The 22,640-nt window shown below is 36.4% G+C and overlaps 1 protein-coding gene across 1 annotated transcript in view; it reads left to right on the plus strand.

Annotated features, from left to right (window-relative positions):
* The first annotated feature begins 722 nt into the window (after positions 1 to 722).
* Positions 723 to 22,640, plus strand: part of LOC127993367 (atrial natriuretic peptide receptor 2) — a 42,705-nt gene continuing 20,787 nt past the window's right edge. The window contains exons 1-7 of the mRNA XM_052591714.1: positions 723 to 1,643; positions 7,794 to 7,981; positions 9,861 to 9,974; positions 11,482 to 11,617; positions 12,792 to 12,886; positions 13,808 to 13,931; positions 14,556 to 14,640. Coding sequence (XP_052447674.1) covers positions 944 to 1,643; positions 7,794 to 7,981; positions 9,861 to 9,974; positions 11,482 to 11,617; positions 12,792 to 12,886; positions 13,808 to 13,931; positions 14,556 to 14,640 — 1,442 coding nt within the window. The 5' untranslated portion in view covers positions 723 to 943. The remainder of the gene's footprint in view (positions 1,644 to 7,793; positions 7,982 to 9,860; positions 9,975 to 11,481; positions 11,618 to 12,791; positions 12,887 to 13,807; positions 13,932 to 14,555; positions 14,641 to 22,640) is intronic.

A 22,640-nucleotide genomic window follows, 5' to 3' on the forward strand; every position in this document is an offset into this window, starting at 1 on the left:
TGCAGGGGGAGGCCCCATCATTTGGAGATAGATGTAATTAAAAGTCTGAAAAACTGTGTGTAACTCTGAGGAACATCACTACTGAACACCTTTATTCTGCAATTAAGCACACTTTTTGGGGGAGTTTTTCCATATGATTTAATTTTTATGTGTTTACAACTATGTGCTTATCTTTGAGATAGGTTCGAAAGTATCTAACTGTCACTACCGAAACATTTGGTGGAGTTTCAGTAGTGACATCTTTATTTATTTGGGGTGCTATTTGAGGGAAATTATATATATATAATGTAGATGTAAGCAAAATCTTAATAGGTCAATATAAACCTTCTAATTAAATTATTATTACTGTGTTTCGGTAGTGACAAACTTGGGGAGAGCACAAATATTCCAAAACTTTCTGAAAATACAATTTTGAGAATTAACTGCGCAATTACTAGAACGGTGTACCTTGGATATCATACAATTTGCATAGGCTAGCCTACATAGACATATTTTGGATATAAAAAAAACAAACACTGACTTTGGACCCATTCTGTAGAATGGCCCATATAGCTAGGGACATTTTGATTTCTTACAATGATAAAACCTTTGAAATTCACCTGAAGCAGATTATTTGACCTGCAGACAGAGGGAGCCGTTAACTAGAGTATCGGTTATTAGCTGTCATGACGTGCAGGGGCAGTGCGAGGGCCGCGCGCGTTGAAGTTTCGCTCATCTGGATGTCCACACACGTACACGCGCGCACAGTCACACTCGAGAAGTCCATCAAATAAAGCACCAGGAGGCTCTGTCAAGCAATTTCATCGGAATACCAGGAGGAAAGGCGTCACGAATGGATTGTACTATTTATTTAAAAGAGGATTTTAATCATTTAAGTTTGATCTGAGAAGAATACATCATCTTACCTTGCGCGCTCACACTAGGAATTGTTTGTCAACTTAAGATGGGACCGGGACTTAGGATGGGATATAGTGTTTTCATTGTGCTGCTTATATATGTACTCATACCGGGATGCAGAACAGAAAAAGGGAATATCACCGTAGCGGTGATGCTGCCCGACAATTTGAAGTATTCGTGGGCATCGCCGCGCGTCCTCCCCGCGATCCGTATGGCGCAAGAGAAGATTCATAAGAGTGGACTTTTAAGGGGGCACACCATCAACCTCCTTAACTTCAGCACAGAGGATTCCTCTGGTTCTTGCTCGGAAAACGAGGCACAGATTATCGCCGTGGACACAAAGCTTTACAACAAACCAGATGCGTTCTTTGGACCCGGCTGCACGTACTCGGTCGCGTCCGTCGGACGGTTCGCGTCCCACTGGAAACTCCCTCTGATCACCGCGGGAGGACCAGCGTATGGTTTTGAAAAGTCGGACGAGTTTAAAACTATTGTCAGGACGGGCCCGACCACCACGAAACTCGGAGACTTTGTCAGTTATCTGCACGCGCATTTTAACTGGAGCAGTCGAGCGCTGATGATATTCCACGACCTCAAACAAGACGACCGGCCTCATTACTTCCTCTCCGAGGGCATTTACATGATGCTGCAAGAGGAGAACATCACCGTGGAGGCTTTCCCGTATGAAGATCCACAGTCTTTAAATTATAAAGACATCATCACATTTATAACGGACAACGGGAGAAGTAAGTTTAGATTCAGTTCAAAAAAGATTCGATGATTCTGGCCACTATGTTTAAACCACTAAAATGAAAATTATAACAATAAAATAAAATACAAAAGCACCATCATCCTTTGAGGTAAAGGTAGTGAATTAACATATCATGTTAAAAATATATAATGATGTTTACATTTTACTCAATATCCAAAAAAAAAAAAAAAAAAAAAACCAATGATGATTCCATCGGATGTATACTGTGGTACCCCACTGAATATTCAGTCATTCATAGGATAAACACAAATTTGTTTTATGTACAAAACACTAACATTTCTACCCAAATGGACACTTAGGAAATGACTTTTAAGTTTTATTTAGAAATTACCACATTAAAAGCCCTTTTTTTATGTTACATGACAATATATTTTACAGTGTCAAACTCTGAATTCTACAATAAGCCTTTATTCATATAGAAATTATCTCTAAACTCCCTGTTATAAAGATGAAAATATACATTTAGATTCAGTTTATTTGCATATTCATACCATATGCTATTGTACATTAGTATATCACATCATACTTAAAAGAAATAGTGCTACATATTGGAAAATACCATATATCAAATACTACAGTATTGCTATCTGTTACCCCTAACACACACACACACACACACACACACACACAAACAAGTTTATCCTCTTTAATCAATCGTGTTTGTGTTATTGCATAAAGCATCCCTCCAAGAAAACCAGATTGATATTCTTGATCCAATACATCTAAAATCTGAAGACTACAATGAGGCATTGATAGCTTTGGTTTAGGACTGACACCACCTGTGTTCCCCCGGGCTGTATTTTTGGCCCTGTGGTGCCCTGTGTGAGTTATTTACAGCACCACCAAAACAGGAGGGCACGCACCCTATTCACAGTTAATAAAGCAATGTAGTCAACATCTATGGACGCCTTGTGTACAGTAACCCACTAAACACTTATGTTTTTATTTTATTTTTTACAGTTTTTACAAATTTCTTGAACTGAAACACACTGAAAATTTGTAGGCGAAACTCAAAAGATACAGTTGAGTTAAGCAGAAAAAAAAAATTCCTCAGGCAATAGAATTACCGAAGAATGTTAATTTTTTTAGTTCCTTACCAAACACAAATGAACTGTTGTTTCAAATGCAGTAAAAAGACAATACGCCAAACAAATGATTCAAACAAATGATTCTTGATAAGAAGAAGGTTCTTTGTTGAATTTACAGGGCTGCAGAGAAACCTTGAAATCCGTTATTTTCAAGAGTGTGGCTTTATTCCTTGCTTTGTTACTGTGCTTGACATTCTAATAACCCCTTGAGCTGTCAAACACAGTTATTGTTGCAGGAATGCAATAACGCATGGAATGAGGAGAACACATTATGCATGTCTTTGAGGATGTCTTTGTGTCTCCACTCAGGATATTAGTGGCTTATATTTAGTTTAATTCCCTGAAGATTCACACAGCACAATATACTAAACGTCACATTATATTAATGCACTTCCGATTTAATTTATACAAATATTTGATTGTAAATTCGTGAGCACACAGCTGGTCAATGAGTTGTAATGCATGAACACTGATTGTACAACAATACCGAATGATATTATGCATTAAGTCCAGATTTATTAGATTGTTTATATCCACATGTTGAGAAATACCAAATGCAATTACTCTGAATTGATATCACCGTAAATAAGTAAATATATTTTTTTCCTCACCTTTTTTTCTTTTAAAAAACAAATATTTTAGATTCGACTGCTCTCGGAAAGAGGATCTGTAGTAAAGGATTGTTGCGACAAATAAACAGATTTTAACTATTGTTTTCTCTTGTTAAATATGTACGCACATAAAAAGTTGGATGGTCTTCTAAAACTCATTTAATATCATTTAGGCAAGGAAAATTAATTTTCACCCCTCCTGGTTATCAGATGTAATTAAAGTTTTTGTTCCCAGCCTCGGGACAATTATAAATGTGAACTGATCTTTCTTTAACCATAGAGCTGTACCAAATAATTATGTTTTGTCAGGTGAAAGTTCCTCAGATATTTTTAATTTTAAAGTAATTAGGCCATTATTCCTGATAAGCTGAATGAGGCATCATGCATTGCATTTTTGATGGGACACCAGTGTTGCATGTCAAGTCACCTTTATTTATATAGAGCTTTTAAAAATACAGATTGTGTCAAAGCAACTGTACAGCATTAATTAGGAAAATAGTGTGTCAATAATGGAAAATGACAATAGTTAACACTCATATTCTCAGTTCAGTTTAAATAGTGTCTGTGCAATCAAGTCAACGATATCGCTGGAAATTAAGTGCCGTCTTTTTGTGATGACAAATATTTGTTAAATAAAACTTGTTGAAATAAAGACATATTTAGGAGACAAACCATACACTGACAAAGCAGAACATATTTCATAGTGGTAGCATTATAATCTCTGCAGTGCAGCTCTTTTGATTTCAACGGTACATAAAATCAATAGAAGATTTTGTCTGGTAAGAGGCTGAAAACAGCTGGAGCTGGCAGGCGAGATGCAGCCCATTCAGTACAGTCAGACCGCATTTACTGGTTAGATGGTCTAACTGATTCCCGTTTAGTATTTCTGGTGCCTTAAATAATTGGCTGATTACACTGTGTTTGCCACAGTTAAGTATTTTTTCATGAAATATCAAAGGTAGGAATTGTGTCCTGAACGCAGCCTGACCAGCACTGACCTAAACACAACCTCAGGCTACTCAAGAACTTGCTTAGTTGTTTTAAAATGTCTGAATGATTCATGATTTGGAATTCCTCCTGACTTATGAACAAGGTTTGCACAACATAAATGGCTGTCTTAAGTTTTAGTCATTATAATGTTATGAATCCAATCATAAGAAATATGTTTTCAGAGACATGTTATGCCAATAGTCTTCTGCAGAAGTGTAGTATTTATGTGAGTCTGGGTAAGTTTTCATCCCTTTGTCTAAATAAGTCAGATCAATGACTTTAGTCGCTGAATCCACACTGCCATGGCAACACAAATCCATGTCTCCCAGTGTCTCCTTTGAACACACAAAGTAAAATGCAAAGGAAAGCGGCATGCTGCTTACAGCTTTTCACAAAGACGTTAGCTGTCATTTTACAGTCAGTGTTCAATAAAGAATATGCTCCATCAACATCAATAGATAAATATGAAGGAAGGTTCAATCACAGTGATGTACAGTCACTTTAATTTTATTCTGTTACTAGACTGCCTCCAGATTTTTGCACTTATCATAACCTCACTCTGTCATGTTTGGATTTATCAGTGCTGTAGCCTATGTTTACAAAAGTAAGTACGTCACCAAAATAAGCGATACCATCAGCAGCACATGACTTTTATCTGATAATACTTTTACCTTATCGTTTAAAAGCCTTTGGGAACAGTTCAACCTAGATTGTTCTGACATTAAACTACCCGGTTATAGTGTGTGAACATTTCAACATTTAGAACACTTTTAGAGCTAATTGCTTGCAGTTGCCGTTTTACTTTTAGCTTGATTGACTGCTCACAGATCCTGATTAGCCATGTCTTGTACTCACTTGTAAGATGCATTTATTAACATATTGCAAGTAAAAGAGAGCCATGTACGACCTTTTGAACTAGATTTAACTCTAGTAATGCAAAGGCAATGAGTCCCATCTGAAATAAGCTTTTATAAATGTTGTAGTAATCCAAGCTGTGGCAGGGATTGTGTAGTGGATGTATCTGTGACAGAAAAAAACATCTTCTAATGCGACCATTCAGTTTGAAAGCTGACTTATGTTGTAGTTTAATACTCTTCCCCATCTACCCCATCTCTCAATTTATCAATATATAAAGTATAAAAATTGATTCCATTAACATGCATTAATAACACTGTTATAACTATTTAATTACTGATAGAGCCCCCACAAACCAACAAGAAATACAGCTAAAATGTACAAAATTGGATATTGAACAGTTGTGCTAGCGAACGCATCCATACACCTGCACATTCATGTTTATTATGATTATTATTAATGTATTTGCCAGTTTATTGACATCTCAAAAGAGCAGTGGTTTACGTCCAGAGACATCAGAATGTCTCTCTCCCATCATTCCTCAATGAGTTTAGTTGCTATGACCCTGAGGTCAGATTAATTCATGTTTTTGGTTGTTGTTGTTGTCTGAGCTCGTTCAGTTTGTGAACTCACATTCCATACATTGGTGTGATAATGATCTGCCCTAGGCTGTGAAGTGTCATCACAAACCCTTTCTCCTTCCCTTTTTTTGTGTCCTTTTCGCTCCTTTACTGGTTAGACACTCAGCAATGAGCAAGTGATGAAGAAGTGTGATCAGAAAATTTTACAAGATGCATTCAAACTCTTACTGCCCACATGAACACTTTTCCCTTTCTTTTGGTTTAAATGTGGGAAACAGACAGAAGCTTTTTTTCTAATGGCCAGCTTTGTCTAATTTTTTTATACATACATATTTGTATGTAACATTTACATGAAAGCATACTTTTTATGTATGCACTACTAGCAGCATCTCTTTTCGTTGTATGTATGTCTGCAGCTAAAAATGAAGCAGGAGGTACATGGCAAACTCAAATCCAACTGTCCAGTCGTATAATTGTTCAAATGTCTATCCCTTAGAATAAGCAATAATTATAATGATGCATTCCTGATTTATTTGTTTCTGAATCATAAGTAAATGCTATTTTTCATAAAGGCAGAAGGTTAATTCTTTACCTTTCAAATGAATGAAAGCAGATTAAAACCAAATGTCAAATAGCCGAATAGGAGACCGTGCCAAGCTGTGTTTTTGTATGAAAGAGTGGGCATTAGTTCACTCAAATGTTTCAACTACACAAGTTCCAAACACACAGCTAAAGCACAAACAATAGACCAGAGTGTGCATTTTTCACTGTTGAAAAGACTGCAATTAAAGGAATTATACAGGCCTTTTTAAAAATCAAACTCACTGCATATTAAATGTCTGCGATGATAAAGTGAATCAATGACAATTTTTTTCTTCATTTGACATCAGCATATTTTCAAAGAGTTAAAAACAGTTGCATCAGCTTTGTTTGCCACCAGTTGTGACAATTTTGAATAAACAAAGCACCACTGAGCATCTTTTGTGCAGTGCACAAAACAAATGATTTTGGCATGACTAACAAAATGTTCAAGTGAAAAAAACAACAACCAAACAAACAACACCCAAACACATTTCAAAACCTCATCATAGAGAATTTTGAAACAAAATGTTCTCAACCAGTTTCCATGGGCTTTGTATCAGCCAGACTCGGGCCGATCCTTATAAATTCTATAACACCGCTGAACATTTTCCTTGCCTTTTTGTGCATTTGTTTTGGAGTACGTCCAGGAGACAGCAGGACTACTTGGCATGCATTTGTCTATGCTATAAGAGCTGAGGATTTGGGGGCTGAGAGGCAGACTGGGGCCGGCTTTGGTCTAGCACTTAAGGAAATGTCTGCTAACTGGGAGTCTGGCCCCTGAGCTGGCAGAAGCAGTGCTGAAAGACACTGCTAATGGAAATAATGCTTATAACATAGACACCAAGGAAAATATACACATATGCACGTGTGCATCAATATGCTGCCATGCAGCGGGGAAGAGTTCTGTCCTCCGATCCATCCTCTTAAAAACCAGGAGCACCCCAAAAATCATTTTCATTTGTGCATTTTGTGGTATTGCTAAAGGCAAAAAATATAATAGCGCTTACCTTTTATTTAGTAACAATTAATGTACTTCTATAGTAAAATACTGTCAAATGTACTATTAGTAATAAATGTACTATATATATATATATATATATATATATATATATATATATATATATATATATATATATATATAAATCCAATTAATATAAGTAACTGTAAAAAACTTAACCTGACGTCTGACACTTCACATTTGATGGTATTTTGCAACATGAAATGAAATGAAATGCCAGCTAAGGGGCCAGGCTCCCAGTTAGCAGACATTGCCTTAAGTGTTAGATCAAAGCCAGCCTCAGCCTGAATCAGAATCACTGTCACAGAATCAGAATATCATTAGGGCACCAGAAATATTTACGCTGAAGATGTAAAAAAATTGTTTCCATCTAAAGGTTTTTTTTTTTTTCTACCACAGTTGTGTATATCTGTGGGCCTCTACAGACATTTTTCCAAATAATGAAGCTCTTTGAAGATGAGGTGAAGAACCCGGAGGACTATGCCATCTTTTACCTTGATGTGTTTGCCGAGAGTTTAAGTGGTGATGTTCCAATGCCCTGGAAGGGTTCAGAGATACAGTGGAACGACCCCATCAAGCTATTTCAGGTATAATTAATCATTCCAATAATAACTACTGAGCTTTTGCATAACATTACCAGTGGCATTTGTCTGCTTTTGCTTTTGATATCGAACAAGTAGTTGCTTTGAATTGTCTACCTTACATTATGATTCAATGTGAGTGAGTATGATTTTTTTTCATGTTAACATACTTTAATGCAGCATTACATTTGAAGGATTTTGTCAAGTTATTTTAACTGATTTTATTTATTTGAATAATTCTCACTTAGCTGAAAAGTCTTCCTGGTTACGTTGATAGTGAATAGTACATTAGGCTTCCATTTACTTAAATGAGTGATTTTGCAGTAATTTCCTTACCTTTCGTTACCTCATTACCTTATCTCACTTTAATTGACAATGAAAAATGCAACATTATATTTTCTCTTATACTCGCACTTAAGTATCATAGGCAAGAGAGAATGTATAACTTTGTGTTTTTGGGTGTAAACGTAAACATCTGCACCACATTTATAGATTAATTTTTTTATTTATTATTACTTTTTTGCCATTTTTTCTTAAACCATCTTCAGAGTTGCCATCAAAATAATTGTGTGCCATTAAATGTAGCCTTTCTTTTCGTGCTTTTTAAATTCAGTCTTTAAAATATTTGGATTGACAGGTAATTGAGTCAAACGGCTCAGAGTTTAGAGATTACTTTTAAACATTATTTGGAGTTGTTCCTTTAGGCAGTTTAATGTGCATTACACAGCAACCTAATGTGATCAGCAAGTAATAACTTGCTTTTATATAAATGCCTGAACCTTATTGTCCAGAATGACACACTTTAATGTGTCTTACATTTCCAAAGACTCCAGTGTTTTGACACAGATGACTCTGATGAAGTTGATTGTAAAAAAAAAAAAACAGTGACTTGGTGTATGTAGCGTCAAGTTGTCAATATCATAAACCAGTGAAGAATAAAGGTGTATATTTCAAACTATGGAAGGTTGGTATGACCAGATCTGGTCACTTTATTTTAAGGTTCAGTTCTCACTTAACAAACCATTAACTATGACATTTGCCTCAATAAACCACTAATTTGCTGCTTACTTATAGTTAGTAAGATAGTTTTTAAGTTTAGGTATTGTTAGGGATGTAGAATATGTTCATGTAGAATATGTGCTTCATAAGTACTAATAAAAAGCCAATATATTAATAATAGGCATGATAATAAGCAACTGGTCTCTATACTAAAGTGTTACCTCAAAATCTTTCACAGCATGAGTAATTTTACATCGCACATCTAACTGCATTTATGTGTTTGTTTGTTTAGAAACTGAATGCACACAAACAAAAAGTTAAGATTATTATGATAATTCTGGTAGAAGGAACACTTTTAACTACAAATCAGAACAGTAATATGCTAAAAGTATAACCAGGTGAAATATGCAGAAAGAAAAAAAAGAAAAAAAAAGAAAGTGTAAATCAGTACAATTACAATAAAAATAGACTGACACACTTTCACGAGTTCACATCTACGTATATTAATTCAGAAAGGTTATGCGTATTTGGCGTGCTGTCCGGGTGGAGGGCTCCGAGCTCGGGATGTGGCCCGAAACCAGAGCACTCCCCCCGGTTGTGGTAAGAGTAGATGGATCTATAGTGAGGTATGACTTTAATAATGCACAATTAAAGAACATTAAACAAGTCAAGAAAAGAAAGTAAAAATATGAGTCAAGTGAGTAAATGATGTAAAAAAAATTTTTTTTTTAGTTTTTAAGACATTTTGAAATTGTATGGCTACGTTTATATTTAAAAACATACTCAGTGACTTCTTATGTCAAGAAATGTATTTTTGCCTATGGGTGATCATGTGTTTTTTTAATAACTCTTACTCTCTGACTGTTTTTTTTCTCCATCTCTCTAGTCTGTGTTCATTGTAACATACCGAGAGCCAGACAGCCCTGAGTATACCGCTTTTCGCAAAGAACTCCACAAGAGAGCAATGCAGGATTTTAATGTCAAATTGGAACCCTCAATGGTGAGTTGCTCATAAGCAAGATCAGGTTTTGGCATATATGCACAGCCATCTGTCACATCAGATTTAATTTAGAACATTTGTACAGACTAGCGTAGTTCTCTTTTGGCCTTCTATCACTGTCTTGAAAATATTGAAAGTTCAGTTCAGCTCTATAGGCTTTCAGGATCTAAACTGTGTTTCCTTTTACCACGAGATCAGATATGACACTTAAAAGTGCTTGAATCATAAGTTTGGCTTCCTCATGTCAGTCCCATTTTCCTGAATCAGCTGTACCCTTTGACAAAAGTCGGAAACAACTCCCCAAAAACCTTGGATCCACACGTAGCTGCCAATTGAAAACATTCAGGAAATGAATCCTTAAAGCCTTTGAGTACATACTAAAATGAGCTGCAATTATGAGAAAGTTAGAAATCAAATTTCTGCTTACAATAATTATACCAATTATATAATACCTATCCAGTCAATCATGCATAGTTTCGATGTCTACAGTTTCTCCAAAATTTATTTGGACACGTAAGCTCTTAAACACACTTAAAAATATCTGAATGCCATTGCATCAGAAACTAAATATGAATGCAAGTGGCATCTGCAAACAAATGCTAGAGCTAACTAACTTAATTTTACTGAGCTATTTTTACAATGACTTTTAACCAACCTCTCCCAAGGGGACTTTTAGTAAATGTATGAAGTTAGTTCTCTTCAAGGTCAAGTCAAGTCAAGTCAAGTCACCTTTATTTATATAGCGCTTTAAACAAAACAGATTGTGTCAAAGCAATCACACAGAAGTGTCTTTACAGAGTAACCACAGGCGTAGCTCATCACATTACCTATTTTTGACAATCTCAATTTTGAATTTGTTGTTTCATTACTTGGAACTTCATTAACATGATATGAATTGAATTTGCTTTAAAGGAACACTCCGACTTTTTGGGACTTTAGCTTATTCACTGTATCCCCCAGAGTTAGATAAGTCCATACATACCTTTTTCATTTCTGTGCGTTCTGTAAGTGTTATTTGACGCACCCACCGCTAGCCTAGCTTAGCACAAAGACTGGATGTAAATGGATAATGGTAGCATAGTAATCCCAATAAGTGACAAAATAATGCAAACGTTTTCCTATTTACATGTTGTGATCTGTATAGTCACAGCGTGTACAAATAACAAGGCTATATGAGACCGAGACCATTTTTAATCATATAAATACTGGGAACTATATTCTCACTAGGCGTAGAAGCAAAGCTAACGTGACTTGGGCGTAGTAGCTACTTGGGCGGAGCAACTTGGGCAATATATTTGTTGTCTAATGCAATGGCATTTCAGTTTTTTAATGTTTTATAACATTTGGGGTCACTATACATCTGTTAGTTTTACCTCAACTCATTTCATCTTCACTAGAGGACAACAGGCCTAATTTTTCTGCACTCCCCATTTCTGTACTGGATGAGATTTAGTTTTAGATTTCTTGATGTTTCTTTGTAATAAATCTATGTTTTGCCTTTCCTCAGATGGATTTTATTGCCGGCTGTTTCCATGATGGTTTTATGCTATACGCAAAAGCCCTCAGTGAAGCGTTAGCAGACAACGTGTCTCAGAATGATGGAATCAACATAACTATGAGAATGCAAAACCGCAGGATCTGGGGTGTGTTGAGTCTTCCCAGTTTACAAATACAAAGATATATGTTTGATAAAAGCATTCAGAATATGACCCTATGATGCTTTGATGTTCCTATCAATAGGATGATCAAAGATTACAACATTTAAGTGCTTCACAGTTTGAGGACGTGATGAGAAGTATCTAGGTTTTTAACAGCAGTGTCAAGCTGGAGTGTTTTGGCAACTCTTGTCTGTAAACTCACAGCCTCTCTTGCAGGGAGTGTAGAGGTCAGAGTCCTTGATTTAAAGCATGTCCCAGCTAGCTTGTGGATGGAAAATCTGTTTCTAATACACAACCCAGCTGCTGAGCCCTCTCCCTGGAGGAAACTACACACACTGCACCAAACACATACAGCAACCAGGCATAATACTGAATGGGAAAAACAAAAAAGTCTTGTTTTCAGTCAAATATTTAAACATAGTGAAAACAAGATTCATTTAGAGAGAAGAGAATATATCTTGAATTACATGTTTTCCTTCAGAGCCCTGCGCATTTCTGAACCAAAACTAATTACCATAAACATAACTTGGTCACAGTATCTATAATTTTTTCTGCATGACATGTGTGGGGCTCCGTAGAAAAACCAGCAATTCAAGATATTTTCTTTTTTTTCTTCAAGATTTTGCTTTCTGATGAAGCTTTTATACAAAAAGATATATAATTCAAGATATATGCAAGATATATTATCTTAATATTTAACAGGTTTTAATATTTTACACTATTTGCATCTCAGCTTTACTCGCTTTAAGGCTGTTCAGATATTTTACTGTAACTATTGAACTATTGAAAAAAATTGTAGAGAATGACATAAAAAAGACATAATAATAACCGATATCTGTTGCTTCTCCAAGAGAACAATGTAAACTGATATTACATTTTCTGAATTTCTTGAGAAAAATCACACGTCTCTTTTAGAAATTCAAACGAGAGATTCTAGTGTCCACAAAATCAAACCTCTGAGATTTCAAAATGAACTCTCTAGTAAATATCTAATGGCAGAGTTTCCTCTCAGTAAAACATTTTTTTCTCTCTGTCTTAAATTTTTTTTGTTGGCTAACAAAGAGGAAAGAATACATGACCTTTTAACTTCATACCATTGAAAGCAACACTCAGATAGAAATGTTTATTCGATCCCTGGGATTGTGTTTGTTTATCACAGGGGTGACTGGCCTTGTTAGCACAGATCGGAACAATGCCAGAGACACAGACTTTAGCCTTTGGGGAATGACTAACCTGAAAACTGGACAATACGCAGTAAGTAGAATGTCCTTTTGGAATCAAACGGTCTCTTCTGCTGCCAAATAAGAGTTTCAGAACCCATGAGTATCAGCAGGAGTAACTGAGATGTCTGCTTTTGAAAGCATCAGAAATAACATTATGAATGATGTAGCTTTCCTCTGGAATGTTTCTTTAATGAAAATCTTTTTGATAGACAGGTGAAAATAAATTAAAGCTTTGAACATATGTAGAACAACCGTCTAATTTAACCCACACACCACATTTTCCATAATTACTGTAAATGTGGCTGTGGTTCGGCATCGGCATACCAAATAATGTGTTGTTTAAAAATAAAATCCTTTACTTGCCCTTCTGTCCTAATCAAAAGCATGTGTTCATGAGCTTGTAAGTGTTTGTTTTGTTCATTTTTCCATTTAACTTGTTCATTCATAAATGTTCCTGGAGGCTTGCTTGATTTAGAGAGGTCTATTGCAACAAAAATATGAAAAGAAACTAACAGTGATCAAAAGCTGGTAACAAAGCGATTGAGTTATTGTGCATTGTTGCTATAGATACCCCTTATGTCACCAGTATATTCAGACTTTTGTTTTTCATCAGACAATGTTGTACAGTATATACACACTCTAAATCATAAAAATCATATACCATGATCATATAGTTTAAATATTTTCCGTATAACCATAGACTAAATAAAGTACAATTGGCTGGTTTTGTTATCTTTATTTTTATGTTATGTAATGCAAGATGTTGTTTTCTTGTCTGAAATGGGTTGCACTTATTTTAAGGTGTCCTTAGTGCACTGTAATTATTTGACTTACGAGGATACTGATACATAATTATATACATAATTTACTGTTATGTAAACAAGGACACTGTAAAATAAAGTGTTACCCTGAAATGCTTTAAATATACTTATGAGTATACTTTGTTACACAGATTGTTGGTCACTACAATGGGACCAGTAAAGAAATCCTGTGGTCCCCAACAGAGAGAATTCAGTGGCCAAAGGGTGTCCCACCCCTGGACTACCCACCGTGTGGATTCTCCCCATGCAAGGAAGGTAGGGACCTTTTTTAGTGGAAACTCTTCCAACACACAACATGGTTTTGGTAATTGCATGCTGCTGTTAGGTGACCCTTTACTCAGTTTTATTGGTTCAACTGAATTAAATTATTCCATTTTGGTTTATTTTTGACTGACTCAAAATCTTTCATCTGTGGAAGTTCTATATGATGTAGATATCACTGTTCAGCAAGAGGTTAAGCACTATACATATCCTTTCTATATTAATCAGACACACTGTAGATCACAAAAACTGTATTGCTATATATATATATATATATATATATATATATATATATAAAGAAAAAAAAGAAGATGTTTTGGGTACCTTTTGTGGTATAACTTGGCAAATATCCAGATGCACAATGTCAATGAGCTCAATTTCAGCTGATTCAGTTTAATCTGCTGCATACTCCACAAGCTGGAACTTACAAAACTGACCCACAAAATTGGCAATTGCACAGAGCAAGCTGCATTCATCAGACTTGGTGGGCGTCGTTAAATGAATTGCATAATTTCTTAAGTGAATTAAGCATCAGGTGGCACAATTTCTTTTCCTCCTTAGTATGCTCAATAAGTTACTGAATTAAAAGTTTTATATAATTGTTATTTAATTCCCCAGATCATATTCCTGTACTTGGAATAGTGGCAGTTGGGTCTGGACTAGCCCTCATCATTTTTGGAATCTCCAGTTTTCTCATATACAGGTACATTATTTTTTACTTCAAGCTTAACTGTAATTATTTTAGTTTTCATATTAATGACAATATGTGGAATACCTGAGAGAGGCGAAGAAGACTTGCTTGAAACAGCATATGTTTCTTTTTCAGAGGATTTACAGGAAAAGCTTCTATAGGTGCCAGAGTCGAATTTACATGACTGTTGCCAGAGCAACTGCTCAGCAGTTGTTTAAGTTAAAACATTTTCTGAGGCAAATCCAGATAGTCTAAAAACTTCAGTGCTTGTTTCACTTGGTAATTCGATATTTGAATAATATCAGGGTGTGCTATTGACCTCAATGCCTCAATTATGACTAGACACAGATGGAATCTGTGGACACTGCATTTTCTGAGCTGATTTTGGAAGAAAATCTGTGGAATTGTATGGAATGGATTTTAATGTGTTAAACAATGCTGAGAGTTTTGGCTTTTCAGTACCTGAAATCGTGAGGAAATTACTATAGACACATTTGGAAGCTGCAGATTTTTCTGTTGAGATTTACTAGATTATGACTGATACAAGATAAGATAATTATGAAAAAATTGGCTATTTTGAATTTTAAGTGAAGTATAATTTAAATATACATATGTTAACCACAGATGTTATATTGATGCTTCCCTAAATAATAATACTAATAATAAACTACAGAAAAAAGGTTTGTCAAAAAATCTAATGTAGGCCTAAGTGAATAAATTCATTCTTTCTTTCTTATAATTAATTATTTCATTGTTGAAAGGCTTTATATACTTGGACTTCTTTATTATCTACAGTATGTAGTCTTAAGATGTATTGACAGAAGCAAATAAATAAAATAAATAAATAAATAACCTGTTTGCAGCCTACTATTATGAATATTATAAGCTAGCTCTGTTGACAATTTTCTAATGAAGCTTCTCATCTCTTAATCTCTTTGAATTAAGTAAATAGTAAGTGAATACTGTGGGATGGTTTTCTGAATTTGTGACTCCATACATCATATTAAATTAAATTAAATTAAATTAAATTAAATTAAATTAAATTCAATTCAATTCAATTCAATTCAATTCAATTCAATTCAATTCAAATGTATAGTCAGAAAAGTTCTCAACTTAACTTTACTTGAATTTAAATTAGTGCAAACATGGTGTTTCAATCAGAATGTTATTTTTTATTAAAGTCACGCTCCTCCGTTGTGTATGATACATGATAGCCTACTGACATTTTTAGTGAAGTCTTGTGCATGCAGATGTATACTTTTCCATTTTTTTCAACTACTTCACTTTAAAAGGTCTGTTAGAACAGTCTACAATTTTAGCATGTTTCCTTCTTTTTCTAAAATCGGAGAGGATATTACTGAATAGTATGGAACGACATCTTGTGGAAAAGAGAATTGTAGAAGCTTACTCATGGATTATATAAATGGGCTCATGTCCAGTATAGTCAACACTATGAGACGAATATTGATGTTAGCTCCTCATGAATACTAGAATAAATATTGCAGTTGCAGCAAAGGTAGGCTTAATATTGGACTTGTCATTCTCTCATCTGAACTTGGTTTAAAAAAAATTTATCTAATATGAAAATGTTGTTTAAGGACACCCGCTCACACATAGCGTACACACAAACACACACACATAGCAGAAACTTATCAAGTAACAAGAATATAAACGCTCTTGGTTTCTAGGGTTAGGCAACACTCGTTCCCTCATCTAGAGAGAACCAAGATTAAATTTGTAACCAAGAGCGTTCCCTTACGAGAGTACTCTCGTGTTGCGTAAACTAGCATATGCTACGGGAACCCAATGTAAAATGCAGTGCGTGCTTAGAAATGTCCACACACACACATATATATATATATATATATATACATATTCCATACATATATTCCCAAGGGCATGTGCCCGGAGTATACATAATAGTAGGTAAATCCACACCAACTAACGTGGGTGTGAGTATATAATATGACCATCTCGAAGGACATGGGTGCTTATTACATTATAACAGTCAGGAACGACATGAGTTAGCCTAAACTGCATAAAAGCAAGGCTAATATCAGTTGGATATCTGACCAAGAGGGACAGATATGATTGTAGAATTACAGTGAGGGAGGACCTAAGTCAGCCTGATCTGTTAGTCTTAGACCCGTGCTAGCAGCACGCTCATAAAACACTGTATGCACAACGCAGAGTCGGGCAGATCGGTGGATATTACTGTACACCTAGACTGACAACAGTTTAGCCTGCCAGGCAGGAACTTCCAGGTTATAGAACCTTATGAATGTAAATGGGGAGGCCCTGGCTGCCATCACACAAATGTCCTGGAGTGAAACTCCACTGGACCATGCCCACGAGGAGGCCATGCCTCTTGTGGAATGAGCTTTGATGCCCAATGGGCTCTGTTTCGACGTGGCTAGTCCCTTAGTGTGGCACCAAAAAAAAAAACAAAGAGCTGCTCTGACTGTCTGAAAGCAGCAGACTGTCCGACATATATCCTCAGCGCCCTGACCGAGCAGAGGAGGTTCACATCGCCCTCACTATCAGATCTTGGAAGAGCTGACAGTGAAATGACTTTTGCTCTGAACGGAATGGAAGGCACTTTGGGTACATAACCGTGTGTCGGTTTGAGAATGACTTTAGAGTCGTTAGGTCCAAACTCGATACATGTAGCACTCACAGAGAGCACGTGCAGGTCACCCACTCGCTGGTCAGCCACAAAGAAACTGATCTTAAATGAAAGATACCGCAAATTCACAGACTGCAGTGGTTCGAAGGGGCCGCCCTTCATAGCATCCAGGTCCGTGGAGAGGTCCCAGACTGGAACCAGAGGGGGCCGGGGAGGGTTTAATCTCCTAGCACCTCTCAGGAAATGAATGATGTGATCATTCCTTGTCATTTTAGCTTAAAGAAGGGTTCTCGTGAGCGCCCCCTTTGCGCCCTCGATGCACACTTTTGCAAAGCCCAGACTGGGGCGAACTCTGCAGCAGACTTCTAATTTTAGGGAATCAAATTCATGACACTCATACCATGTTTTACCAAGAATGTATTATTGATTATCAATGAAACACTGTTTAATATTGGTGCTACAGTAGTTACTGTTGGCAAGGGTGTTGATATAACTAAACGTAACATTTAGCAAGAACAACACCATGCTGTGCAAACCGTTGATAGTTTTTTATGTGGAAATCATGACCAAATAGGACCTTTGTAGAGTCCTGTAACTAATATTACATATTGCTTTAGCCTGAAAACATATTTTGATGTAACATATTAGTTCTATTAATTACTGCGATTAATTATTTTAGGCAGATATCAACCACAGGGTGCTTCAGTCTAAATATTTTATATACAGTATAAAAAGGAAAACTTTTATATCTCACAAAGCCTAAATCTTGTTGAGAGCAAAATGTTTAATGGAAAGTTATTATATATATATATATATATATATATATATATATATATATATATATATATATATATATATATATATATATATATATATATATATATAATATATTTTTAGGAAGGATGTTAATGCTGTTCTTTTCCAAACAATGAAAGTGAATGGGAACCATAGTCAGTCAAGCTCCAAATATAACAAACAAACATCCACAAATTAAATAAATATAAGCACAAAAAAATGCTTACTTAAATATAAATAAAATACAATAACACGTTATACAATGTTGCATTTACTTCTGTAAATTACAGTAGTTGTTAATGAAATAGATGGCGATCTTTTGAATGTCGTATAATGCAACCGCTAACATGATTCAAATATACAAATCTTAAGATATAGACACAAAGTATGTAAAATTACAATTGTAAAGGATAAACTCACAAGCAAAGCTTCTCTGGGGTTTTACACAAAGGAATAAAAACAGATACAAGGACCATGTAATCTCCCTGCTACATAGATCTGAAAATGGCTGCTGTGCTATTGCCCTTTGTGTGATGAAGCATAACAAAGGCCCTGTCCCAAATGGCACCCTTAACGTGCATTTTCTGACTTAAGGACTTAAAATCCCATTTGTCCCATTTGTCCTTTTAGCTTATAGAAGGGTTCTCGTGAGTGCCCCCTTTGCACCCTCGATGCACACTTCTGCCGAGCACAAACTGGGTCGAACTCTGCAGCAGACTTCTAAACGACAGTGAAAACACCGTTACGTCTCAAAAGTGTGGACTCAAGAGGAAGACCGAAAGGCTGTGATCAGGATAGGGATAGGGCCAAAGATTTTTCTAAGTTGTGGAGGAATTTTAACCAAAGAATGTTACAGACATTCAATGAAGACCCTAAAGAATCATACCAACTTGTGGAAAATGAGCATCCAATCTCCCCTTTAAGAAAATTATTTATTTAACACTATTTGCATTAACAAATAATGTGACCATGGCAACATTCTATTTTTTTAATAGCAAAACCTGGGTCGCTTTCATGAAATACTTAACAGTTTCCCTTTGCTAGGGGAAGTGTTTAAGGGATTATATGCAACACCCTTAAGTCATTCCCTTAGGTAAGGAAATCACGCCTTAAGTCTCATTCTTAAGGGAAAAACTAAAGGTGCTTTGTGCAACCGGGCACTGGGGTACACACCTTTTGGCTGAGGATCATTGATGGAGTGAGGAGAAGGAAATGGATATGAGAGGTCTTGTACTGATAATGGATCACACTTCAGCCATTAGAATTGACAGCATTTCGGGAGTCAGATGCGTGCAGCTGAGGAAGCATGAAGTCAAAAATTCACCTGGAAAGTCCAATCATACTCACCCATCTTCCTCCTATGTGAGACAAAAGGTGGGTTATTAAAGATCCATTGCAGCCTTCTTCACTGAGGTAATTTTTCACACTTAAATCTTCGGTAGAGACCACAAGCATATTCAGCTCTTTGCATGCTCCTGTGAAATTAGTTCCACAGCCTTTGATAAGCCTTCAAAGGCGAAGAAGTGGCAAAGTGCATAAATGAAACTTGATGTGTCCATTGACGTGTCCAAAAATGTCCTGGGATTGATCACGGGATGGAGACCTAGTAACAATACCGTGATCAATATTGTTCCAGAGCGTCGTTCAGTTCCAGATCCAGAGCATGGGACCAATGCTGTAAGGAGTGTGCTGTAGTGATGATGCAAGTTATCGTGCGACTCTTTCACTTATGTACATCAACATTCAAAACAAAAAAAATGTGTGCAAACTGGAATGAAGCAGAGATCAGGGAGCTGATCATTTTCTGCACTGAAGCTGAGATCGCTCTCTTGCTTACTGGAATGGTACGTGTCACATTACATGACACATACCAATGTCATGTGTCTTTACGGGATCTTTACCAGATTCCAGGAAACCACTTGCAATGTGAATTAACCAAAATGAACTGATCCCGGGACACATTATCAGTGTATTTTCCAGAATCTATGTGTGAAAGGGGCTCAGTTCTTTAGAGTCCATCTTCCAGGAACGGGTTTAGCCTCTGAACAAAACTCTGCTTGGAAATTACTTTTTCATTTTCAAGACAAGCAATTTCTGCTTTCGAAGCCTCCCTTTGTTAAATGCGAGCCAAAAATCATTACAATTAAAAGAACCAAAGATATAAACTTCCGTCTGTGCGCATTGAATTTATTTAATACACAAGTTTTATGATTAATGATTTCCAAGATTAACATTTTTAGAATCAGTGAGAACCAAGGCCAGGATCAGGGGTTAAGCAGGTTGTGATGTGTGATGCTCACACTTCCATGTCTGTATCTGGAAAGATAAAACTGTAGGGAGCTTCTTTCACAGGGGTGGGTGCTAGATGCTGCAGAATTGACGGACCAGCGAGCCAGTTTGTTTTAGTTAGGCAGCATGCAGGAACTGGTCTACTAGCAACATCTGCAGGGTTTTGTGAGATTAGAATGTATTGCCACTGCTTATTCTCAATTAAAGAGGCTATTTTTTCATCATCTTTCAATCTTTTGAAGACCGAGGTGGCTAATTGGCTGGGAGCAAACTGGGGAAAGAGAGAGGCTTTAACACTTGGTTGTGAAGTTAATTTTTCCTTGAGGTAGTTTATTGGGACATGGGCTAAATTAGGATTGATGCCCATCTTCTAGAATGTTCGTGCAGTAAACACTCACAGTCGAGGGCTTGTGAGCAGCACTGAGACACACTTTGTCAACCACAACCCTGCCTAGGTCCAGTCTTTTGAGAGTATGGAGCATTTTTGACCCATTGCATGCTATCTTATCTTGTGAACTTGGAGGATATCACATCCATGATGCACATGCACAGAGTGTAAGGAAATTCTGTGCTCTTGATTCTGAAGAGGGCGAAGAACTAAGATCTATCAAGTGAACCACTACTTTGATTGTTAAGAATACCACAGACATTAAGTGATTTGTCTGGCTTTTCTTTGGGGTGAACTGTGATATGGCAAATTTATTAAACAGGACCATAAACTATTAGTAACTCCACAGACATCTGTGCATTTAGAAATATTAGAAACAGGACCATAAACTATTAGTAAATCAACAGGTCTGCAATTTCTTTCTCCCCTTTAGTCAGTCTTTTTTAGTGTCAATGGAGGTGGTGCAGGAAGAAGGGCTGTGTGATTGTTGCTGCCACACACTGTTCACTGTATGTTAACATCATAGTCTTTGGCCACATGTTCACTGAAAGAACAACATCTTAATCAGATAATATGCTCCTTCAAAAACTTTTTTCGTTCCTCAATACTCTTAGCTCTAAATGCTTCGCAATGTTTGAAGGGATGTTTTGTGTGTCTGTGTGTGTGAATGAAGCATTGTCTATTGATATCAGGCTTACCGTTTTGTTAATTCATAATCGGTAGATCTTTTTTGGTGGTTCAGACGTCTCAGGAGCGCTTCTGCCCGAGCGCTCTGGAAAGAAGGAAAAAGCGGTGCGCCTAGCGTTTTCCACGCGTTTTCCTTCTTTCCAGAGCGCTCGGGCAGAAGTGCTCCTGAGACGTCTGACTTTGCTAAGCAACCATAACGTGCTCTCTCCATGAAGACGCGGAAATTTCAGCAAAGGATAAACGCGCGCATCTCATCAGTAAAGCCGGTTCTGTGATTAGTAGTAAATCTCCATCACGTTCTTTCAGATGGCTGACAAGCTATGCAATATCGTTCATAATTGAATGTGATTCATCTGCGATTATGAACGCGATATTGCATAGCTTGTCAGTGAACTACGGCTCCGTGTATTAAATGCAGCTCCATCCGAAAGCACATGATGGAGACTACTACTAATCACAGAACCAGCTTTACTGAAGAGATACGCATGACAATCACATGCGATTTATCGTACAGCCCTACAATAAAATAAAATAAAATTAATGCATTTAGCAGATGCTTTTATCCAAAGCGACTTATTTGCATTCAGGCTAACATTTTTACCTAACGTGTTCTCTGGGAATCGAACCCACAACCTTATGCTGCTAACGTTATGCTCTACCACTTGAGCCCAGGAACACAATAATAATAAAAAATAATAAACACAATAATATTTGTCCATCCATAAATCCATACTTTTGGATCTTGACTGCTCTTGGTCCTCATATACTATCCCAAAAACAGAAAAAGTGTGCATATTCTAAAACAAAGTCATACACATTTTTAGCATATGTGCGATATTGGTAGAAAAACTACTTAAATTAGAAAATGCAATATTCATAAAAGCAACATACTCTAACCCTCAAATATGAAACACTTTATTGTATGGTTATTGTATAGTTTGAATTGTATGATTTATTCAGAATATTTATATTGCTGTGCTGTAAAATCAACTATTTCTCGCCACTCATGCAAACAGTTTCCAATCTCTGACATTCCCTGAATTGACGCTTCATTGAATTTCAGCATTTTAGAACAAGGATTTTCCCTTTGGCAAACAGCTGAGTATAAATTTGTGAACCTGGCTCTTAAATATAAAGATCCTACCAAGTTTACTTTCCAGCTCTCTGCCTCCAAAATCTGGTCTACAAAAACAAATAAAGGTTCTTGTTTTGGGGCTTACAAGGGTG

Source organism: Carassius gibelio, chromosome A5 (assembly GCF_023724105.1).
Source record: "Carassius gibelio isolate Cgi1373 ecotype wild population from Czech Republic chromosome A5, carGib1.2-hapl.c, whole genome shotgun sequence".
Taxonomy (NCBI): Eukaryota; Metazoa; Chordata; class Actinopteri; order Cypriniformes; family Cyprinidae; genus Carassius; species Carassius gibelio.